The following is a 23889-nucleotide window of genomic DNA, read 5'->3' on the forward strand; positions in this document are numbered from 1 at the left end:
AGGAAGAGACGATAAAGCCGATAATTAAAATGTCGATAGGTTTAATTTATCGTGCAATTAATTAATTTATCTTTTATCGCGACAGGCCTAATCCTCACACCAGTCATAAATGACATTGTAGAGTGCGCTCAAGGTCACAGTGTTGGAAGAGAGAAAAGAAGAAAATAGGTTCTTATTCCACCCTAATATCGTTGCAATATTTCTCATTATTATTTTGCGATTACAATATTATCTAATATTGTGCACCTCTATAATAGCTATTATAGTATCATAGCTTAGGGAATTGGGTGCATTTTTTTTATTTTGAAGGCATTATAAGCAGCTAGGTTAGATCATAATTTTCTAGTTTTTTGCTTTTTTTTAATCTGGGCAGCCGGTTAGCTTGTGCTGCTCAGAGCTGCTTTCCACTTGTCCCAGAGTCGTGAGCATGGTAAAAGCTAGGAGTAAAGAAAAAAAGAGGGAACTATTGATTTGTGAAGGAGAAGAAAGAGAGGTGGTTAGGGTCTCAGAGAAGCACACAGGCAGCCAGAGGTAGATTCATATATAGTGCTGAAATTGTTAGTAATGGCAGGACATACATCACCTTGACAGTCACTACTTTCAATGTGCACCGGCACACAAACTCTAAGCAACTGAATCAAAATCACAAGTTCGATTTCATGGCGCTACTGTGTAATGAATCAGTATATGAAGCCACTATAAAGAGCTCAGACGCTGTTATAATATTCCTAATGCTTTTATGTTTAAAGAATAACTCCATAGTGAATGAAATTACTTTTGCTAGGCCTTAATAGTTAATCATCTTCACTTATGTCTTTTAATCTTACACAAACACACAAACTCAGTCAGTCGACTGTGCTCATCCTCCAGATGGATGGGATAGCCTTCTCACTGATCACTGCCCAAGGATTTTCTCCCCTCACACCCCCTCCCTGCTCTCTTTGCATCAGCTATCTGTGATTAGAAACAACCCTCAGGGGGACGGTACACAGATCCACGCACTTGAAGCCAATCAGAGAGCATTTGGCCATACACAGACACATGAGACTAAATATATGTACAGATAAAGACAAAACATACACCCAATGTTGTATGAAGGCACTCATCCTCTATTCAATTTCAGCTAGTCCATGAGAACATGACTGATGGTTAATGGTTTTAATTATTCATATATGTAATTAGCAGCTCTGCATTATCTATAATTCATGATAGTTCATTCAGTTAGTTCTTTGTCTATGGATGAGCAGATACTGCGTTTCTACGTGTTGTTCAGACTACAGCTTGCAGTAAAGATGGGTCTGCTGTTGGGTGCAATTAGCCAAACTGATAATTATCCATGTAAGCCTGAAATATTCATTAGATCATTGCCATTATGGAGTTGTAGGTCAACATAGAAACATTAGCATATGGCAGGTCTTTGTAGATTTCAACATATTCTGTGATGTCATTGCGGCAGCACAAGACCTTACAACACTCCCAGGCAGAAATCAATGACCTGGAATGGGAGTCCTCCAGTAGACACTTTATGCTGAGGGGGAAATGTGATTTTTCTGATGTCTAGAGGAAATCTGCCATAGGTCAGGACAGAACTTATTGGGAGGAAAAAGTATTGGAAAAGTGGCCCCAAACACACTGTAGCGTACTGGAGCAAAAGCGATGAAATACACCATTGTTGCTTTTAATTCAACGAAAGGAACACTTATGGTACTGATGTGTCAGAGTCTATGGATCTTTGTATGTTTACTTGCACAAAAGCAGAATTGATTTCCTCTATTTGCTGTCAGTTTTTTTTCTTTTCTTTTCAGTTCTCTTGAAAAACCCCCGATAAAAACTAAATTTATAGAGCGAGTTAACAAAATGGAGTTAAATTGTAAATCCATTCTGGGCTCGCATTCGTAAACAGCACAAAAACATTTCATATCTCAAAGGCGACATGTACAAAATGTTTTGATGTTCTGACTCGCATAATTAACATGCATCCAGAGCAACTGAAACAATCTATGTACTAGGAGGGTAAAAAAACAGTGTAATTGCCTGCTGACTGTAATAGTCATCATATCAAGTTGTACTAAGGTTTGTAAAACACTTTTTGTTGGGTTCAAACTTTTATAAGGTTTCAGAAAGGCCTGAATAGAGTATAGAGTAATTAAGTTTACGTTATTCCAATATGTCTTTGTTGCTTTCAAGAAAGAAAACTTATTTGTTTGGAAGTCTTTCCAGTCAGGAAAAACACAGAGTCATCAAGCTACACAATATTCTTAGTATGGTAAGGCTATTTCAAAGCTACATTAGGCAGCAGGTATGTTAAGGAGCCAACTGCAGGCTGTTGTTGGAAACATCGTCCTATCAAGAAAATCTCCTGTCCCCATACATTACTTGAAAATTTATTGAAACTTGATTTCTATTGGACATTGGACGTCAGTGTTATGTTAAAGAAACCATTTTGAGAGGACTTGTGACATGGTTTATTATCCTGCTGAAACTAGTCATTAGGAAATAGGTACTCTGAGGTATTAGTGGAATGGACAACATCAGCAAAAATACCGACACTAAAATTGTGCTCAGTTGGGACTAAGCATGCCAAGAAAATGTCAACATCACCCTGATAGACTGATGCTTTCATACTGATTAGAAAAACATCTTACTCTACTATTTGAATGTTACAAACAGTAACGTTCAAATGTTCTAATCTGATATTCTGGGTGATCTTGTGTGAATTGTAGCCTCAGTGGTAACCAGTGATTTATTCTCTTTTGCAGTTCAAACGCTTGAAGACTGTCATATGATAGAATTGTCAGTCTGACATTTCCTCCACTCAAATGCATGTCTGTGGTAGAAGGGGGTTTCACTTTTCAATAACAACCCACCAGAGATGCACAGTCCTAAATTAGCAAGACAAATTAGTCAGCTAGGTAGATTAGATGGGCTCAAATGTACGATCAATGTTTTATTCCATTCCAGAGAAGGATAGAGAATCAATCAGTGTTGCAAGAGACGATTTTTCATGCAAAACAGAATCTGTACCCAAACTGGTTCATTTTGCCTATCTGCATGCACATATCTATTACATATAGGAGCATACACACACACACCACTGTTTCACAAACCCTAGCTTAAGACATTTAGGATGCCTAAAGTGAGACTTAAAGATGAAAATAACACAATGGAAATAATATATATAGGGATAAGGTAATTGTAACTATTGAAGCTACATAAAACATGTTAGATGTAAGAGACTCTGCATCGTCTGATGACTTCCTGCCTTAGACATACATTTATTGATATGCTTGTTTACCTACTTTTTACACTTCTGTTTTTCTTCCAACCAAACTTATAGATGGCTGGTGTCAAAGAGTTGGGACTTGTGGTTGGAGTAATGGTCTGCTGGAGCAGTCACTGGGTCATACTCTACTGTGAATAAGTGCAGCAGGTGGAATAACCCCTTCTCTGCCTGCTCCATTACTTAAAGACTGTGGTTGTAGCTGGGCATTGTTTTTGATGTCAGCCCATACATCACCTGAGAGCACCCATTACCTCTGGCAGTGCCTGCAGTCAGGCTGTGGTCCACATTTGCTAAATTTTTTTTTGCTAAGATTCAGTTTAAATCAAGAACTTTTGTACCACCAGCTCTTAATTAAAGAGTTAATGGGCCGTTATAGCACAGGTGGACAATCACTCGCTGTGCAAGTAGAAAACTGAAACATAAAAACATGTGTACTCACAATCAAAGGGGTTTTCATTACTAAATATTTCCTTTTACCCATAAATATTGTTTTAAAGTTATCCTGAAATGGATTGCTTGAATAGTAAGTGATCCCTTCGTACCAACTATTTTGTCATTATTGTTAGAAATAATGGGACTAAAGTCTTGAGGCTACCTGGCCTGTTGTCTCACCTGCAGGTAAAGCGAACATGACAGGGTCTGCTGTTGGGACCAAATGCCACATTAACATTGCTAATTATTCTGTAGACGTCATGACTTATTTTTCTCCTTCTGTCTCTTTGGATCATCTATAACTCACAGATGTGTTATTTTTTTCTGTCTTTGTTTGCCTCATAAATTACACTTGTCTGCTCTTTCCCCATTGTTTCTCACCCTCTCATTTGCATATGTCCCTGTACAAACAAACAGCTTCGACACCTCACCAGCCGTGAGTCTTGGACAATCTCACTCCCTCATCTCCCCTCCAGTACAAAGCTATGCTTGTTCTCCCTGCCCTTGCTTTCCAGTCTGACACACTTGATCAAAGCTGGGTGCCTCGAGCCTCCGAGGAAGCCTTTAAACCCATTCCAGCCCTGTTCTCAGGCCATGAAATATTCAGCGTGTGCAAGTACCTGTGCACGTATACTGGATGGTTATTTGAGACTCAGAAGTGGGTCATACCAAGCAATTTGAATTATTAAGCTTATTCACATCAAAAATGTAAAATATAAACATGTATTTTGTAAATATATAAGAAGGCACAACTGGTCAGCACTGGATGTACTGACCTGATGAAAGTAGATGGGTACACAGTGTGTACCCATCCCGTAAAGGGATCAACACAACCAGCAACAATTCCCAGGTGGGCAGTGGCATTTAATGGTGCAACTGTCTCCCACACTATTATACCACCAACAATAGCCTGACACATTGATATAAAGTACAACAGATTTTTGATTTACAGCAAATTCTGACAATACCATAGCTGAGTATTATGGTGAATTATGACAATTAGCCAAAAACTGGTGTTAAATTAATTGCATTTGTTTTATGCATGGACATCTGATTTTCATTTATTATGGCTGTTAACCTTTGGTGCAGTCTGCTCTTATTAAATATGAGCCAAACTAAATCAACTTTGAAAAACCACTTGCTCCTGTTTGTCATTAGGAGTGAGAAAGGCTAACATACACATGCCATATATTTTTGTATCATATTTGAGAAACAAATTATATATACATTATTCACCGTTTTCCTAACTGTAAATAAATGTATGAGTTACATTGTTGGACTAAAGAGTTGGTGTTTTAGCTGCACTAAAGGACAGGGGAAAAAAACATAGATTTGAGAAAATACATTTTCATAGGGGTAAGACTACATCATAAAATAGTACATTGTTTCCTGCAAAAGCATTACATTTATTGCTAGTGCTTCACAGATTCAAGGGATGTATGTCAATTGCTCTAATAATGTGCAAAATGTTATTTGAAAGATGATAATAAAGAAGCACAGAAGCTTTTTAGTTTGTTGAGGATTTAACCAGCCTGCAGAAAGACTGCTTCTTAGGTATTACGGAGTGATTTCATCCAAGGACCTTCGGCTTCAGAAAAAAAAAAAAGACTACTCAGCTGGATTGAGTGCTTTAAGTGGAATATTAACATGCATTAAATGAGGCCAATATGTCAAATGTAAACCTTTCAAGCTATGAAAAGATTATTTTCACAAAGCATAATAGCCTTTTTTCAGCAGACAGGAGTTTCACAGTTGAACTAAATCCAGTCTTTCTTCAACAATAGAATGTGGACCCCATATGACTTTTTTCAGGTGAATTTAAATTCTGCAACCGATCTACACCTCATATTTTGTCAAGCATCAAACCTACATAAGTAATTGACATGGTGCCATCTGGTAATTCGGTGGGGAGCGAAAGATTTTTGCTAAAACAAAACTTGGGGAGGTCAGCCTTTTTACAGGGAAACCCCATTCTTCTACAGCGGTTTGGTCCAGGAAAGTACACCTTTCCACACTTGTCTTGACTTCAGCCAGCATAAAAGATGGCTTAACGCCTTGACAATCTTGAGGTGTTTTGGAAAGTGCCTTCAGATACCTGCCTAACATATACCGTTGATTAATCTATTTAAATATTTCAAGCATAAGAGCTGCAAGACGGTCTTGACAAGTAATTACAGTGTGGGGTTCAGCGGTCACATTGATCGCAGTAAGATTTGATGGCTGTGGAGCCTACGGGTGTTTGTTTCCCCACTTACTCCTCAGAGTTCCGTATGGTTACCCTTCATTAACCTGGTTAGGACCTTTGTGTCAGGGTGTGTGTGAGCGTGTGTGTCTTGATGTGTGAAGGAGGCCTACTTACACTGAACATCTTGCAGAGCATGTTCATCTATCTGTCCAGGAAGGATGTGTTTACAGCACCAAAACCTTGGCTCACCGGGGCCATCTGGGAATCTGGCTGCTGTAATTAAATTTGATATGAAAGGCAGGATGGAGGGAGGGTTCTGTAAAAAGGAAAAGAGGTTTGTGAGATGGTAAGACGATAAAAATTAAAGGAGACACAAGTGTGAGACAAAAAGAAAATGAAGAAGGTAGGCAAAACAAGAGTGGTTGGAATAAGTTTGGTGCTGAAAGGAAATGGTTCATTTCAGGACACAAATGCAGACCCACTTTAGCTGATAGTGAATTAATACAACAGATGTTGAGGGAACTAGTGCAGCTGAAAGAGCTGGGATTTTGAATGTGAAGAAACATTAGCAGCTTTATGTACTTTATTTAATTTTATTTTCAAATCTGTCACTTAGATATACTTGAACATTCTATGATAATTAGAACTTAGGACCCACTTTTGTGCATCAGAAACTGCTTCAAGCTGATGGTACATGTTCTGCAGTTAGGTGGTGAAGGAATAGTATATAAAACCCAGTTATATTAGGAAATTAAATGTTTTATATAGTGTTCAGTGCCTTACTGAAGTTGTAATAACATTTACACTCATTCACATTTTGTGACTGCAGCCAAGAATTTTATTACACTGGCGTTGTAAGTGATCAAAGTAATACATAATTATGATGAGCAAGGTTATTGGGGTGATTTAATTTATTTAAAGTTAATCCCAGGGTGGCTGTACAGATTAACTGTTTTGACATTCAATTCACCTTCAAACATTATTTCTAATGCTAACCGTGCGTTTTTGTCTTTTCAGGTTGCCTCCTTGGGTGTGACTACCTTCACCCTTTGCGCACTCTGCATTGACCGCTTCCGTGCAGCCACAAATGTTCAGATGTACTACGAGATGATTGAGAACTGCACATCTACAACAGCCAAGTTGGCAGTCATCTGGATCGGTGCCCTCCTCTTGGCCCTCCCAGAGCTCCTCATTCGACAGCTTGTAGCAGAGGATACAGGGCTCCTGGACGAGCCCCCAGTTGAACGCTGTATTATCAGGATATCCACATCCCTTCCTGATATGCTCTATGTGCTTGGCTTGACCTATGAGGGTGCTCGGCTTTGGTGGTGCTTTGGCTGCTACTTCTGCCTCCCGACTCTCTTCACCATTGGGTGCTCGCTGGTAACGGCACGCAAAATTAGGCACGCCGAGCAGGCCAGCGTTCGCAGCAATAAGAAGCAGATCAGGCTGGAGAGCCAGATGAACTGCACGGTCGTGGCTCTGGCAATCGTGTATGGTGCATGTGTGGTGCCCGAAAACATATGCAACATAGTATCTGCGTACATGGCGGCTGGTGTTCCAGAGCACACCATGTCCGTCCTGCATCTTCTCTCTCAGCTGTTGCTGTTCTGTCGGGCCGCCGTGACACCGGCGCTGCTGCTTCTGCTGTGTCGTCCATTAGGGAGAGCATTCCTGGACTGCTGCTGTTGTTGCTGCTGTAACCACGTACCCTCTTCAGCCACAGCCAGTGATGATAACGAGCACGAGTGCACTACTGAACTGGAGCTGTCGCCGTTCAGTACTATCCGCAGGGAACTGAGTAACTACACACCTGCTGGCTCCAACTGCTGAGCTGACAGCCCCGTTCAGGAAGGGCGATTTAACTGGCCTGTTCGAGGCTTGTGTTTCTTGTGCTTGGCTAGGAGAGATTTTGCCTTATCTAGTCTCCACGCATTTTGTAAATGAGCGCACAAATGAGGTTGGACACCAAAAATGAAAATCACCTTTAGCCAACGGCCCACAAGTCTCAACATTTTAAAACTCTAACCTTTATTTTCCAAGAACAGCTAACAAAAACAAAATATTTTTCACACTCACAGCCCTGGGTGCTATTCAAACAAGGACAATACATATTTTTAGCAATCCTGCCTGAAACCTTTAAAACTCACAAACCTCCACTCTGTAGGGCACTTGTGCCCTAATGTAAGGAGAAGTTGGCTTGGCCCCTTTACCCTTCTGGCCCAGTTTTTCTGGAATTATCCTAGAAGCATATTTCCAGCACCCACCAAATTGATTGATACCCCTAGAAAAGATGCAGCAGTTCTCAAAACAACTCAACAACAGTTGAGTCCTGTAACGGAGAACTTTGGAGATTTTTGTAACTTACTTTTCTTTTCTTGAATCACGTTTTCTTGAATTTCCCATCTTGAAAAGTGGCTGAGAGGAATTAGCATCTGTGTCATTCATGCTTGATCAAGCTCCTCAGACTGGAAAAGAAAGTGCAAAAAAAAAAAAAAAATCACATTAAGTATTGGTTAATCATAACCAGGCTTTAGGTTGCACTTCAACATCCAAACGGATGAATCAGGAGCAAGAAACCAAACGGAGTTAGCAAATTGTTGAAAATGCAAACATTAAAACCAGTAACTTTAAAAGGTCAAATATGTGCACAAATCTGGCTTTCACATCAAAACTTTAAAACATCTTAAGAAAAAGGATCCCAGACTTCTTAACCCAGATGATGGCATTTACTGATGCTGATTGCAAACCTTTAATACAATAAGACGACATCTGAAAAGAAATCCTACTGGAGATGTTTTCTATAAAGACCAGTGGAATCGGCCTGGGGAGTTTCAGTTTGTGCAGTGACGTGAAGCCTATGTGGGGATGTTGAAGCGGGCATCCCTCTTGTCTAAGGGGCCTTGTCTGTGTGATGATGACTGGGTATTTCAACTGGACAGTGCTGCAGTTGACAACACCCTTCTCACAAAAGACTTCTACCAGGATAACAACATTGCTCTTCTGGAGCATCCTGCATATTAAACCAACTTAAGTTCCTTTAAAAGCATTTAGGGAAGGGAGCTGATGCACAGCCTTTTGAGTTTCAAAACAATTTTCAATCATATGCCTTTTTTTTTATTTTTCCTCTTGCTCTTGTTTCTTGTTTTGCATTTAAAGTTCAATTTATAGCCTGATTGTGATCAGGGATTATGACATGTGAAGAGCCATAACTTTTTTCTTAGTCTTGAAATTTTGATCAGGAATGTCTTTAAAGCAGCAGCATGTAACTTTTATAAAATCTGTCCTTAGAATTTTGTTAAAAATGATTCACTATGTTGTGATAGTATAATGAGACTAATAATCTGGGGGAAAAAACCCTGTGGTCCTGCTGTTTTCTGAACAAATACATCACTCATACATCAAACAACCAATCAGAGCTAGGAGGAGGGTCTTAGCGCTGTTAATTGCCCTTGTTAATGCTGCTCACAACCTCCCCATTTTCTCTGCTAAGATGCAGCTGGTTCACCACAACAGAGCCTGAAGAATGCTTAGGGATACCTAGCATGATCACCGATGTCGGTTGATAAACATTTTTTCTGGAAAGGAAAGTTGATTCTCTACTATTACCACATTAACGAGCGCATACACAAGGATGATTGACAGTACTAAGACTCTCCTCTTGGCTCTGGTTGATTGTTCATGACTAGGCCATGCAATTCTTCAGACAGTAGTAGTAGTCCAGACTGGAGTTCAAGGAGCACTTTTCACATTTTATCCCTCTCATATTATACCGTCACAACATGGTGACAGTTTTAACAGAAATGTAAGCAACATATTTTTGTAAAAGTTATATACTTTAGCTTTAAAGGAAGTTGAGGATTACCATTTAAAAGTTCAGCGATACTCTAACTACTCTGTCTAGAAAAGAGTTAAGTTTATGTCAAAAATGCTTTTCTGTTACCTTTACAGGAATTGCCAGGGTGCTGTGGGTTTACCCTCCTGCTGTTATCATAAGTCATAATTTAAGGTCAACATTAAATTCTGTGTGAAATTATAATGCAGGGGTTTTTACTTTTTTATGAGGGGTGCCAATAAATGTAAATAATAAGGCAGTTTGTTTAAAAAAAATGTAAACACAAATGTCCTTTGCCTTTACAAATAATGTTTCTATACAAAGAATCCCTGTCGCCATCAACCTAGAAGAGAATGATTCCTAATCACCTAAAAATTGTGCCACTGTTTATTAACAAGACAAAGATTAATTATTGTGTGTATTTTGTACAAACTCTCAGATACATCGTCCTTCTAAAAGGCCTGCACTGCCTACTCAAGTACACAACTGTGTTTACAGACTGAATCAGTACAAATGTACAGTTCCTATAATACAGCAGTGCACATAAGGGAGTGAGGCTTACAATTATTAAAAAAAAAAATGGTTCTGGTGGTTTGCAGAAAAAAAACCAGACGGGTGTCTGTCCTGGAGAATTCGGATGTACACAACGACTTTTAGGACTGTTTTACAAAAACGTCTGGTCGATCCAGAAGAACTGGGGCTGGTCTCAGAGTACTGCAAAAATGGACACAAGTGGAACTTAAAAGATTTTAAACAGACATTTAATTTGATTTGAATTAAGCCAAATGGCATGGGTTTAAAATGCTTCAATCTGAATTGAATAAAGTGAACATCAACGGAATACTTATAGCATAGCTGAAAGTGACCGACTTGGGAATTTGCTGTATTGTATTGTATTGTGTCATGCCTTACACTTTGGGGGTTGTATATATACTGTACAATTTCTTTGGTGCTCTTACGATAAACGCCCTGTGAACAGCAGATCAATATGTTTGACTTGGAACCACAAGTAACCGAGCTGCGTGTGTCGTTTCGGATCAAAAACAAAGGTTAATTATTTGTCATGAATTCCCTTAAACCTTGAAAAAATAGTTTCCCCACAATGTTCAAAAGAGCTGACCTTAATTTGGAGTCACTATTCTACAGTACAGTTAGTAGCATTTACTAGGTCTCTTTCTGAGACTGAGACATTGCATACTCAAGCAATTTTTACAACAAAATAGAAATTTAAGTATTGGTTTTACGATTACTAGGGTAGTAAATATAATTTATAAAACGGATAATATAGGGTTTATACAATACGTTGTACATATGTGAAAAATAGGAAAGGATTGTAAATATACAATATAATGCCTGTAATATCAATCACTGTAAAATGTAAATACAAAATGTTTTTTCTACCATAATTCCATTTTATATTTCTGTACTGTAAGCATTGTGCTACGTACATAGAAGTACTATTGACATTTTAGACATTTTTTGTTTGACTTTTTTATTTTTTTTGAAGCAATGATTCTATTGCTACCTACCTAGCTTGATTAGCCAGGTATTTATATTTTAGATTAGTTGATTATTTTTTGCTTGTAACAATGCTTAATATGTAAACAATGCTTCCTTCCTGCCATTCATGACAGGAAGGTTTGTTCATTTCACTTTAAATGGTGCCACATTTATAAGTAAAACATTTAAACATTTATGAAAAACTGGCCAAAACATTGCATTCTGTTATTTGTTATTACTAGAAACAACACATATAAAAGCAGTTCAATAATATCTTCATATAACAAATGGGGATCTCAGTAGTGAGTGGAATAAATCTACACAACCACAACAGTTTGACACATCCTTGGTCAGACACTGGTGTGGGATAATGTCCCAATTTTCAGCCAGTATTCGTCACAAATCAGCCAGATTGGTGGATTGTGTTACTCTGGAACAAACAAAACACCCAGACTGATGTTCCATGTGGTCTGATAAATCCTGCTGGTTAAGGGCGACCACTGACACCTTGGAAGACAGAGTTCAATCCTGATTTAAGATGAGGGATTGTGACGGGTTGTTGGATCTCATCGCATTGAGACAAGCACTATTTTGGCAGATGGTGTCCACACGGCCTCCACCAACAACTAGATGATAATGTGCACAGCTCACAAGTGTCGCTACATTTAAGGGGAAGTTAACAAGACAAGATTCCTTGTCAAGAAGTATTGCACCAAGCACAAATAACCTTGTTTTTGTTTGAAGTACCTTTTCGAAAACATAAATTTTGCATAGCCAGAAAACTTGTTGACCTCAACTACTCCTTGCAGTTTCATTACTTGAGCTTTTAAGATGAACTAATGAAGCTTTTCACAGGGCATTTACATGTGTCTTGTACTGTAAGTCTTTTTCCTGAGTCGACAAATCATCCCTGGGTCAACATAAGGGTAAAATTACTATGTTACTTATTAGAAACCAAGCAGATATTTTAAAAGAACTGCTATATAAACATTTGGCACAGGAAACATTTTAGAAAATGTTCTGTACATGAACTTCGTGGTGACCCAGGTTTGATGTTCATCAGTATACTGTATATTGCGGAGACCTTTTTGCATACAATTCTGCACTGCCAAACACCTTTTTTCTGTCTCTTGTGGTTGTAGCACTATTTCTCTGGGAGTCTCTCTCAGATCAGAAGCCACTTTACTTTTACCTCCATCATTAGACGACAATTAATATTCCTAGTAAAAAAAATATTAAGTCTACTGCTGTCCTTTGGCTCAGATAAACTTCACACAACAAGCTTGTAGCCTCTCTAGGTAGATGTAGCCTCTGGTTGGTGCTGGCTGCACTACATTAAGCAGCTCTGCAACACTATGCCCTATAATCTTTGCGGCAACTCTATCACAATCACTAAACGTGCCACTACTGAGGAATAGTATTTAAATTCAAATAGTGGTGCAGTTTTCTCACTTAATACATTGGAGTTTTTATGGAAACTCCATACTGAAAGACTTTAGGCTGGGATTCGAACCCAGGACCTTCTTGATGCAAAGCAACAGTTCAAACAACTGCCCAACAGTGCAGCCCATAGTGTTAGTTTTCTCACATTAATAGATTTAAAACTTTTGTAATTTAATAAGTGCTTACTGATGGGACTGACTTGTAATCTGGCTTCTGAACCTGATTATTATTATTATTATTTTGCATATTCCTGAAAGTATAGCTCATAAATGGCTCAGTGTGTAGTAATGTGGTTGAAATTATTGATGAAGTGAATCTTGTTAATCAGTCAGTGAGATGTTTCCTCTGAACTTTGTGAGTCCTTTCTTCACTCTGAGCTAAATGTGTCTGTATTTGATACCTGAAAATGTAAGCACACAACCACTGTAGTCCCCAAGTCTAGTCACTTGTTTCTAAATAGCTTTTATATAGCCAAAAAATTGTCCCTTTGTTTATCAAAGAACTTTATCTTGAAAACTGTATATTAAAATCCTAAATGTACTGTGTTGGAAATTTATTGTGTGCTTTGAACTCTGCAAAGATTTTTCTACATGAAAAAGTGTAAAGGCGGAAATATATTGTGCTCAAAAAACAAGACACGACATGTTGGGTTTACGAGTTTGTTAACATTACATTTTTTCGACTAGTAAAACAGTTCAGTGTTTAATGGTCTGTAAATACATATAATTGAGTCTTCTTTTGGCACAACCAAGTACTGCAGTATTAAAGCAAAATTCCATCTACAGCTATAACATAATAACTTTAGTTATTATTTTATAGTGCATAACTAGTTTTTCTTTCAGTTTGACAGGAAAACAATTTGTCATAAATCTCTAGTTTATAATTATATAAACTATTTCTAATTTGCAGAAAAACTTTTAGTTTATACAAAAACACAATACCATCTCAGCAGATCACCACCTGCACTCCAACAAGAGTTTATTTTCTCACCATTTTCTTACTTCATAAAACCCAATACTAATATAGAATTATAAATACGCTGACTAAGTCTTATATAGCCAATATGGTACAGTGGACTTTCTAAGAGAATTTATTACTGTTAACTTCACTGAACCTCTTTAAAAAAATTAAAAGCCCAAAATGTATTTAATTTATTCACTTCTCAACTCTAGTCTAATAGTGAGTTAGTCGAGTGAAGAACAGCAGCTTTGCTGTGCCAGGACTTGCTCATTTCTAGCAGCTAAATATTTAAAAAAGGATTTTCATGCAGTCTTTAAATTTAATGAAGCAAAAGAAGATCTCATTTTGTTTTGCTCTCTCTTTTCATGACAAGCTTTATGTGCTAAGGAGAAAATGTGTATGTAAAAAAAACTAAATCTTTATCGTTTTGTACATGAGTGAAAAATGCATAATAATTCAGTTTGTGTTAATATATAAAATATTTATTTACGGTTAAGATGAGGATTTGATGTTCTTCCAACTCATTATGGTTGTACAAATTCAGCAAGGAACAGTACAGTCTTAAAACATATGAACATGTGGTTGCACCAATAATTCAAATTAATATAATCTATAGGACAGATCAGTGTTAAGATTGATTTTGATATTTGTCGCATATATATTTGATACTTGCTGGTTTTTGTATAACCACAATCTCAAAGTTTGGTGCCATATCTAGTTTCTGATCTGATAAATGCAGAAAGTTGACAAAATGGATTTAATGAAAAACTTAAAAAAAAGTAAAAGACTGACACAGGGAGAACAAGCCGTCCAACCAGAAAGCTTGATGTAAGAACCAAGCACTGAACAACGGGGGACGGGGGGGAGGAAGGTGAAACGAAGGGTGAAGAATTATATTGGGACCAGGTGAGCTTAATCAGGATTTCTAATAGCTGCGGGAGTGTGTGAAGCAGGAGAACAGAGGAAAGGAAATGAGTTAACAGATTGGAAAGAAAGAGTTGAACTAAAACACAAAAATATCTACAAAGCAAAATTGAGAAAGCCCAACACTAATGTAAATACAGAGATAGAAACCCAGCAAAGAAAGTAAACAAACGAATGAGCCTTTTATGATAAAAACCTAACAATAATGCACCACAAAAAGAAATGAAGTGAGTATGGCAAGATCTTGCTAACAATAATAAGGTTTCAACTCCCTTAGTTTAAACTCTAAATCGAAGTTATAGGTCACCTTTTCTCAACCTAAAATAAATTATATTTAACCCGTTTTTTTTTTTTTTTTTTGCAAAACTTCAATTAAAAAGGGAAAACGACAGAATTTTTAGCAACTAGTCACCTCTGATTGCAACTTATCTTCAACATATGTTCAATCAGTTCGGAGTTAAAAGTCATCATAAAGACTAACTTACTATTTGGCAAAAAGGCTACTTAATAATTAAGAAACTGCTTCACCATAACATTTGATTAAATATGTAAAAAAAATATGTAAATTCATCTTGGGAGTACTTCTCGTTTCAATAAATTGTTCAAATTAATGTAACTACGCAATTCTAAATACCGCCAGCAACCATGTAAGTAAAGGTTGGAGTAAAAAAAAATGTCCCTTTTTCCAATATAACTCTCCCTTAGCAATTTACAGAAAAGCAATAAAACAAAATTATATTTCCATAATATTAGTCCACTGAAAAGACAAATTAACTGAGGCTGACATTAAGTCTAACGGAGCCAATAAGTGATCCAGAAATTAACAGGCATCAAGTTAATGAGCAACACAATAAAACTTTGCATAAGAAAATGGCTTGAAATTACAAAATAAACATTTTTTTTAACCAGATGCTGAGAAGTAGTTTCTCAAACTGTGGTTCGTTTGCCCTAAGAGCGAGTGTTTGTGTAGATCGTCAAATCAGCTGAATCCTCTTCCCGCCAGGTTTGACGCTGCCTTCTGCGTTAATCAAAGAAGCTGGGTCGTAATGACACTACTGTCGCCTAAACTCATGCTGTTCATGAACGATATGAATGAAAACCATTCACACATCTCTTTTTTCATTTTTCTACATCAACAAATTAGACGCAAAGAAAAGAGCACTGAACAAAGCAAGGAACAACAGTGTGGCACTGTAATCCTGTTATGTCAAAAGAATCATATTTAAATTTAAACATAAAATTTTCTAAAATGTCATTTGGAATTAAATGTTAAGTTATAAAAATACTACAATGGATGCCCTTAAGCGACACTACTGTATTTGTATTATGTCTACACAAGACTAATTTATTATATTAGAAACTGACATTTTCCAATAAGCACACAAGCAGAAAAAAAATGTAATCTACTCTAATCTCTGCTCTTCTGTGCCTCAACGGAAAGCTTCTTTATGCTGCAGCCATGCTATAGCACATTTCCTCGTTTTTCTTCCTCAAGACATAAGAGGATGATCTAAAATATTCCTTCAGTGGCGTGTCACTATTTTCTCTTCTAACACATCCTACACCCCCACCCAGCTCCTCTCCGTCGCCTTGCCTTTCTTCTGCTAGATCCAAGTTGTTACACAACGCTGATGATAGCAGCCCATGTCCCGAGTCTGTATCTTAGATAAGAAGAGAACTATTTATGCCTCATGGAACAGAAATGGCTGTCATGCTGGAACACTGCAAATGCCAAAAGCCTTCTCCATCCTCCAAATCTGACGTGTTCAGTCCTCCAGAGTACACAGTTGACTCCTACTGTTATGAGGTTTTCTACATTCTTCTTTTTTAAAAGAAAATGAGGAATGTGAGCAGCTCAGAAATGTAGATAGTAAATGAAAGTAGATGAGAATCTGCTGTTCAATAATGTGTGAAAGCATAAACAGCTAAAATGACAAATACTCAGTAATGGGTTTTGATATTTAAAGTCTGGACAAAGCACTGAATTATTCTGAAAGGACTACAATTTTTGATTTGTCGAACCTGGATTGTGTATGAAGCAAAAAGCCACTTTTGGTGCATTCACGTTTTGAGCGGCTGGTTTACATTCAAAGTTTATGTGGATGCATGTCGAGGGACGTTGCAGCGCGTTTCGAGCGTCTAGCGTGGCGCGATTTGAACCAATAGGAGCATTTGTCGACTGAAGCGCAGCCAACACTCCACATACACTTTGAATGTAAACCAGACGTACCTGACTCTCAAAGTGGCGCATTTGATATAAATGCACCAAAAATGCACACGCGTCAAACTTGAAGCATCAGACACGTGTAAGGCATTTAGTGTGAACTCACCATTATTATTAAAAATATTTTTGATATCTGGTTGGAAACATAGATCCGTATTTTAAAGTCCAGCCAATATTTTTTGGTTCTCATTGTTTTTGCTTAGTACAAACCCTTTTTTAGACAAATGGGATTGTTTTTAAGGGTGCGTGGGTTGGGCGAGGAAGGAGCCGCTCAGAAAACTATAATCAAATCAGCTCCTAATTGTACTCCAAATCAAACTCCTTAGCTATCTGGCATTTATCTGTCAAGAACAAAAACGAGACACCCCAATTACACATGGCTGATGAAAACTAAGCACTCGTTTTCTTTTAGATCTGCCACAACTGATGCTTCTATGGGATGTTGCAGTATCCAAGTCTTGTCTCACAGGCATTTATGTATCTGTGCACAAGTGAGTATGTGTGTAAAGATGGGACGTTGTCCCAGAAACGCTGACAGGCGAAGTGCCTCTCATCTCCCTAATTTGCCCAAAAAAACAGCTGGCCTCCTGCCGGTGCACTTGTTCATGCTCAATCAGCCTCAATCAGCAACCCCTTGCTTTCTGTCTGCCTCTTTCAGCAGACATGCTTATGTCAGAGTAGGTGTCTTTCGATAGTGTGACTAAATTGGGAAAATGGTGTTCAGTTTGTAACGATGTCCTAATTTAGTAAAAATGTGCAACAGTTTTCTGCTCGTCAGTTTCTATCCACCTTTTATCTGCTACTATTTTTGGCCCTGAAGGACGAGTGTGAGATCTAGATCTTAACCTTTTGGGGTTTTTTTTTCTGAATTAATTGAATAATTAACACTTCAAAACAAATACTCAGACACGATTCCTTTTATTCCAATCATTCCTCCAAGCATAGGATTAACTCTGGACTTTAAATGTTGCCTGAAAAGACGTTCAAACTACTCAGATTTATTCTTGTGCGATTCTTTAGCAGGTTCTACTCCCACTTGTGTTTGTCCAAGAGGGAATTCATGAAAAACAAGAACTTCCAGCCAAGCAATCTGGCTTATGGGCTAAGGTTTTTCCTGGCTCTGCTTTATGAATGGTTACTATGGCAACCAGGGTTTCAAGTTACCATGCTTTAAAACTTTTACCGTTTTTTCTTAACCTGCTGTGATCGAGGATATCATTTCACAGCACTGGAAGGCAAGTCATGCTAACAGAAGAGGAAGATTGGTGGAGATAAATGCTGCGCAACACTGAAAGAAAACTATTGTTCACATTTTTCCTCTTAATGGGTTTGCAGAAATTAGTGCCTTTTTGTCCTTTATAATACAAAAGCTAAATTTGATAGTTTTAAAGCATACAGAGAAAATACAGACTGCTAAAATTCAGATATTTGTCATTCAAAAACCAGAGAACTGAAGCTTGAAACTATTTACAAAGTTTACAATTAGGCTTTTACGAGTTTTTTTTTTTTTAAATTTTATGTGACTTGTTGAAAATGTATAGAACGTCGAGTTTGTCTTTCGTTAGATTTCCCCTGGCAACACATTTTCCTCATCTGATTGCAATTCTGACCTCTCATACATTTTAATCGCAACAGTTTGACCCAACTAGTCGGAAAACACTGAAATGTGTGCACTTCTGTTGAATAAATCCATATATTAGCATCACAATTCAGCCACTGTTCAGCATGGCGGAAAAGACGAGAAATATTTGACTGTCCAAGCAGCGGATGGAATGGGATTTATTCAGAGACGAAATGCTGAGCTGTGTAAAGTTGCCAACTCACATTTAAGAAGCCTTTTCATTAGAGCTTTTGCAGAGCTGCTTTTACTCTAAAATAGAGAAATATGTTTGGATAGTTGGAAGTCTCGTGCGTGCGAAATTAATCGTAAAAGGGAAGAGAACTCCTGTAAAAAGAAACGTATATGGTTAAAGAAAATGTCACTATTCATTCAGTAACTTCAGGAACAACATGGAGAAATACAGCTAGCTTAGTTTCACCCAGATAATAAGCTGTTGTCATGAATTAAAAGTTTTGACAAAAGCCAAACATAAACCTAATGCTGCTACTGAAGAGCAGGTTTAAAATGGGTGGCACAGAACCAGCGGATATGTGACCACCTCTCTGATTTGTCAGCTAGTTGCATGTTAGCACAGCTAACAGAGAAGGCACGCTGTATCCTTTTGTGTGCTGGGATGTTGAAGAGCGCTTTTTGTTCCCACCAAGGACGCTTCGTCTGTCCCCTTAACCTCACCCCATCAGTCGACAGAATGAAACTGTGCAGATGGGTTTTAATCGCTGCACCTGTAAGCACAGCCACCTGATTTTCCTGGGACTTGTGATTACGTTAGTTGCCATGGCTACTATTCAACTATAACACACCCCCACACACCTTCACGTCTCATTCAGAGATACATTCATGTTGCCCTGGTTAGCAGCATTTAGTGTTTAAATGCCTTTAACAATGTCAAAATTCAATCTAAATTCACAACACGAATGGCTCTGCCCACTTTTCCTATGTCTAAAACTTAAAAACGTCCACAAAATATAATTCTTTTGCCATCAGAAGAAATCATGTGCATTAATTTCTGTACATTGTGAAGTGAGAGCAGCCTTCCAAACTTCACACAGAAATTATCTAGTTAACAGCAGAAATTGAATCGTCTCACTTTGAATAACCTATATCATACAATGCACATAAATGGCCATTTACTTAGAAATTATCTACCATTTAGATTTGAAGCAGTAGAAGTAAAATAACTGTGGATTTGCTGTCAACTTTCAGTCAATTAGCCTGTCCTCTAATGAGTGAGAGGACAGTCTTTGATTAAAAATATGCAAATCCTTTGAACGGGATAGAGTGTGCATGGAGAATCAATGAAGGTTAACTTTCCCAAAACTCATCAATACTTCTTTGTCATGATCCATTTAGAGGAGGTTTTAGAGGTCTTAATTAGTGGAAGCTTAAAAGGCTGGGGAAAAAAATAATAAAATTGAACCTCCTTGAGGAAGCTCAACTTCTCTAATCTGCAGTTAGATTTTGGGCATAAGGAGAAACTTCGTCACTTCTGGAGTAGTCTGCCAGTAAATGTTGTTAGAAATTACCACAGATCTTTTGGAAAGTTTGTATTTTAGACCATATGGAAATATTATCTACCTTAACCATGAGTAACATGATCATAAAAACAAATGCAAGCTTGTTTTTATGTCTTAAAAAGCCACAAGGGTTTTACATGCTTTAAAAAAAGGAGGGGGAAAAAAAAAGCCTGAGAATATGTGAATACCATTGTATAATTTCTCAAAAAACAAACAAAAAAAGCCAGATGGATGTTTAGAAAATATTTTGTACAGTGATATGAATGCATTAAATGCTCATAAATCAAATTAATATCTTGTGCCAGAATGACAAAGTCAAAATTCAAAGCCTGGAGAATCTGTGGCAAGACTGGAGAATTAACATTCAGAAATGTTCTTCCTGCAATCCAATTAAACTTCAGTTAAGTCGCAAAGACAACTGGACAAATGTTTCAGTTTCTAGATGAGTAAATATTAGATATATGCAAAAAGACTCGTAACTGTAACAGCGTGAGCATTATTAATATTTGACAATATCTTTAAATTCATTCCAGTGGTTTCCAAACCACTTGAAGCCTCACTGAAGTTTCAAAGAGCTTTCACGTCCGTGTGGGATCGTTCAGTATTTTTCTTGTGTAAAGTGGAGGCTCGTCTCTAAACAGACAACCACCTATTCCAACATGACAGAATCCATAAACCTTGGGGAGAGAAGAGGCCATTTTCGCTTTCGTTTGACTTGTCACTCATTTCTAGGTCACTGGAAGCAGTGAATGCTCGACTGAGCTTGAGACACGCTCAATGAAGGATCTCCACATCACTGTTTCCCCGCGTGCGCTGTATGCTTGTGGGTGGATGGGCATACATATGCAGTGAAGCCACAGACTTTCAAAACAAAACCAAACAGAGGCACACGCAAAGAACGGATAGACCTTCAGTTTTTCTTTCCTCTACTTTTACAATTCAACAATTAAATATCATACATGCTGGATTTACGAGGGGAGCTATAAAATGTAATCTTTCCTTTCATAATATTGATTTCCATCTCAGAGCTTTATGCTGCTACACTGCTAAAATCATTGTGAGGATTGAGGTTTTGCTTCACTTCAAAAGACCCTTTCCATCTTTCCACAGCTTGGAGCCAATCTATTCATCAACACATAGTCAATGATATGAAAAGATGATGATAAAAATTGTTATACAAGGATTCAATATGTTTTTACTCTATGAATACAGTTCACTTCGACAGGTAAACAGCAACTTTTATGTTTAAAATTAAACGGACACTTGCGCTGTAACTACATGCGTAAAGATTTTAAAATCATTTAATAGAGACTGTGGTTTGCTTTTAATGATAGAATTTAGGGTTGTTTTAAACCTATGCGCATATTTTAGATGTTTTTTTTTCCAATTGTTTCAAAGTTGATACTTTTAAAAGAACTTTAAAACTACCAGTTTTAAAGTGCAGCACTATATATGGATGACAATGTGAAATCTGCCTTACACATTATTTAAGACTTTGTTTAGGAGTCACAAGTAAAGTTTGAAAAATACTCAATGCAAAATAGTTTAGAAGCTACATACCAGCCTGTATAGTGAACTAAAGGACAGTTTCAGCAAAACATTTGCAATCAAAAAAAATTATAACAGCAATTTTATTGTGGCTCAGTTCCACTGAGTTTCCTGCAACATCGATTCACAGAGTTAGTGTGGGAACTATTTTCACCCACAATATTATTTCAGTTCACCTGTGTAGATTATGAGAAGTTTGATTGATGGAATATTAACAAATGTTTACATATGATTCAACCACTCAGTACTAAATGGATATAAAAAGAAAACATTAGCCTTGATAATGTTAATATATTTTTATCTCCAAGTCATTTGTTGTCATTTTTAAATTATGACTGCATTTTGATATGGTCCACATAGGCAGCTGTCCAGAGTGGCATTAAAAAGGGATGAACAGGCATTCGATAAAATATATCCATCAGTTCCATTTTAAATCATTTTCTATTGCATTTATGTATGTACAATCAATAAGAGGTGGATCTGCTTGCTGCTAACAGGGAGACCCTTCTGATTTTAGTTGGTCAGGTTGTCGCAGAAGGACTTATTCTCATTTTCATCAAATTATTTTCTTTTACCCGATATGCCTGAATCAGAAAATAAGTTGAGTCAAACAGAAAAACACACATGTAGCTGCTGATTAGCAAAATTGCTTCCCATAATTAAGAATTAATCATTTGCTCCTGATTAGCAGTAATGGACCAGATGGCCAAAATCAACACTCCTTTCTTTTTTTAAAGGCCCCAATTACATCAAAAATTTAAACTCCCCAAAATGCAGCTAGCCATTAAATTTGTATTTTTTCTTCATAGCACTTGTATTTCAGTAATTTCCTAATGCACACTAGATTTTAACCATTTCAAAATATGTGCTTTTGCAGTTTCTACTTTCATAGACTCAATATAAAAAACAACAAGAAAATCTGTAAGTAAGGATGTAAAACACAATTCTGACATTAAAATGTGTAGGATAGCTGCACCCAAGACATTAGGTGCTGTTAGAGAAACCTGCTCTTTCAGGATCTCTAGGTTTTATGTCAGAAGCACTAAGAGTTCAGAATTAAGCCTCTTGACACAAGCAGGAAAGAGTCTGAAAAACCTAAGAAATAACTGCGGTCAAGATTCTGGCAAAGTTTCAATCTTTCACTTCTGGAGTGACCTCATATTGAATTCAGAAGAAAAAAATATGCAATCATTTTTACTAGACGCACCAATGGCTAAAACCATAAATAATTTTTTTTATTACTACTTTGATTTATGTGCTGGGAAAACACAAGTCTAGGAAATTCCACCTTTCATAGCTAATCACTTGAAATCTTCATGGAAACCAATCAGACACTCTACTACTACCCAGTACTCTGGGGAACACCATCTCATGATATGGTGTTTGGGAATAGCACAAAAATGAAGACATGGTTGCCAATGGTGACCAAAGCCCACTATGAGAATATACATTATGCAAGAAAAAACTGACAATTTTTACTTAGTTTTTTAAGTTAATACCTTATTCTAATTGTTGTGAAACCTTTGTCACTGCTGACTTTCCAAATCTTCTTCTCTGCAAGTGCAGAGAAGACATTTACAAGCATGTTAAATAAGTGAGTAAAGAAAAGGCATTCAATGCAAGTGGTATTTCCTTGGATTGCATTTGGTGGTACTCAAAGGGCTGGTGTCAGCCGTTCACAAGGTAAATATTCAGCAAATTTCCTGTGGCATAGAGCCAATGAGTTCCCAAAAAACAAAGAAGAGTAGTTAAAGCAAACTGAATGTTGTTGTAAACGGGTACTATTCAGAGCTTTAGTGGCAAGGAGGAAAGTTCAGGACTCACCAGAAAGTGAAAGAAGAGCAAGTAAGTTTCTAATGATGATCCACTAAAATGTCTGAACCTCAAACCCAATTTAACCATCTTTTATTTGGAAGTTTAAAAAAATCTGTAGGATTTGATAATCAGGTTCAAGGGCCAGGCTGATTATAGTTATGTACTACAAATAGTAATTATCTACCACTCAGCTCCACCAGACTAGCGGCAGCTGCAATTAGCAAACACCTGGAGGAACTGTGAGTCTGCTGCACTTATTAAAGAATCTACTTCTCAGTTAGTTGTAAATGGCATCACAGAGCAGCACTGCTGTGATGACATTTATTGCAAAATCAAATTTTTCAAGTTATATTTGACATATACAGCATTTTTATAAACAACTGATGTCGACAGTTACTTGATTGTGCTACAAAATGGTACCTGGAAAATACATAATACCTCAGTTTAAAAGGTTTTGTAGAGCATCCTTTTTCTTTTTACCCTTTATAATCAAAATATCTTGAAGTTGACTGAAAACCTTTCAGAAACATGAAAACGTTTGCAAGTTTCAGATATCTTTCTATTAAGATTTTAGTTTTACAACAGTAGAAAACCCTGGTACTCCT

The 23889-nt window shown here is 37.3% G+C and overlaps 1 protein-coding gene and 1 long non-coding RNA gene across 4 annotated transcripts in view; one reads left to right on the plus strand and one right to left on the minus strand.

The window, feature by feature from the left end:
• The window catches only part of gpr37b (G protein-coupled receptor 37b), a 29557-nt gene extending 19134 nt beyond the window's left edge, over positions 1 to 10423 (plus strand). Inside the window, exon 2 of the mRNA XM_015042814.1 lies at positions 6918 to 10423. Within this exon, the coding sequence (XP_014898300.1) occupies positions 6918 to 7733 (816 nt within the window). The 3' untranslated portion in view covers positions 7734 to 10423. The remainder of the gene's footprint in view (positions 1 to 6917) is intronic.
• The window catches only part of LOC106953787 (uncharacterized), a 61038-nt gene continuing 45417 nt past the window's right edge, over positions 8269 to 23889 (minus strand). For all 3 annotated transcript variants that reach the window (XR_001426256.1, XR_001426254.1, XR_001426255.1), the window contains one exon: positions 8269 to 8368. This is a non-coding gene — a long non-coding RNA (uncharacterized LOC106953787). The remainder of the gene's footprint in view (positions 8369 to 23889) is intronic.

The sequence above is a fragment of the Poecilia latipinna genome, unplaced genomic scaffold, assembly GCF_001443285.1.
Source record: "Poecilia latipinna isolate Pla-1442-1.1 unplaced genomic scaffold, P_latipinna-1.0 Scaffold603, whole genome shotgun sequence".
NCBI classification, from domain to species: Eukaryota; Metazoa; Chordata; class Actinopteri; order Cyprinodontiformes; family Poeciliidae; genus Poecilia; species Poecilia latipinna.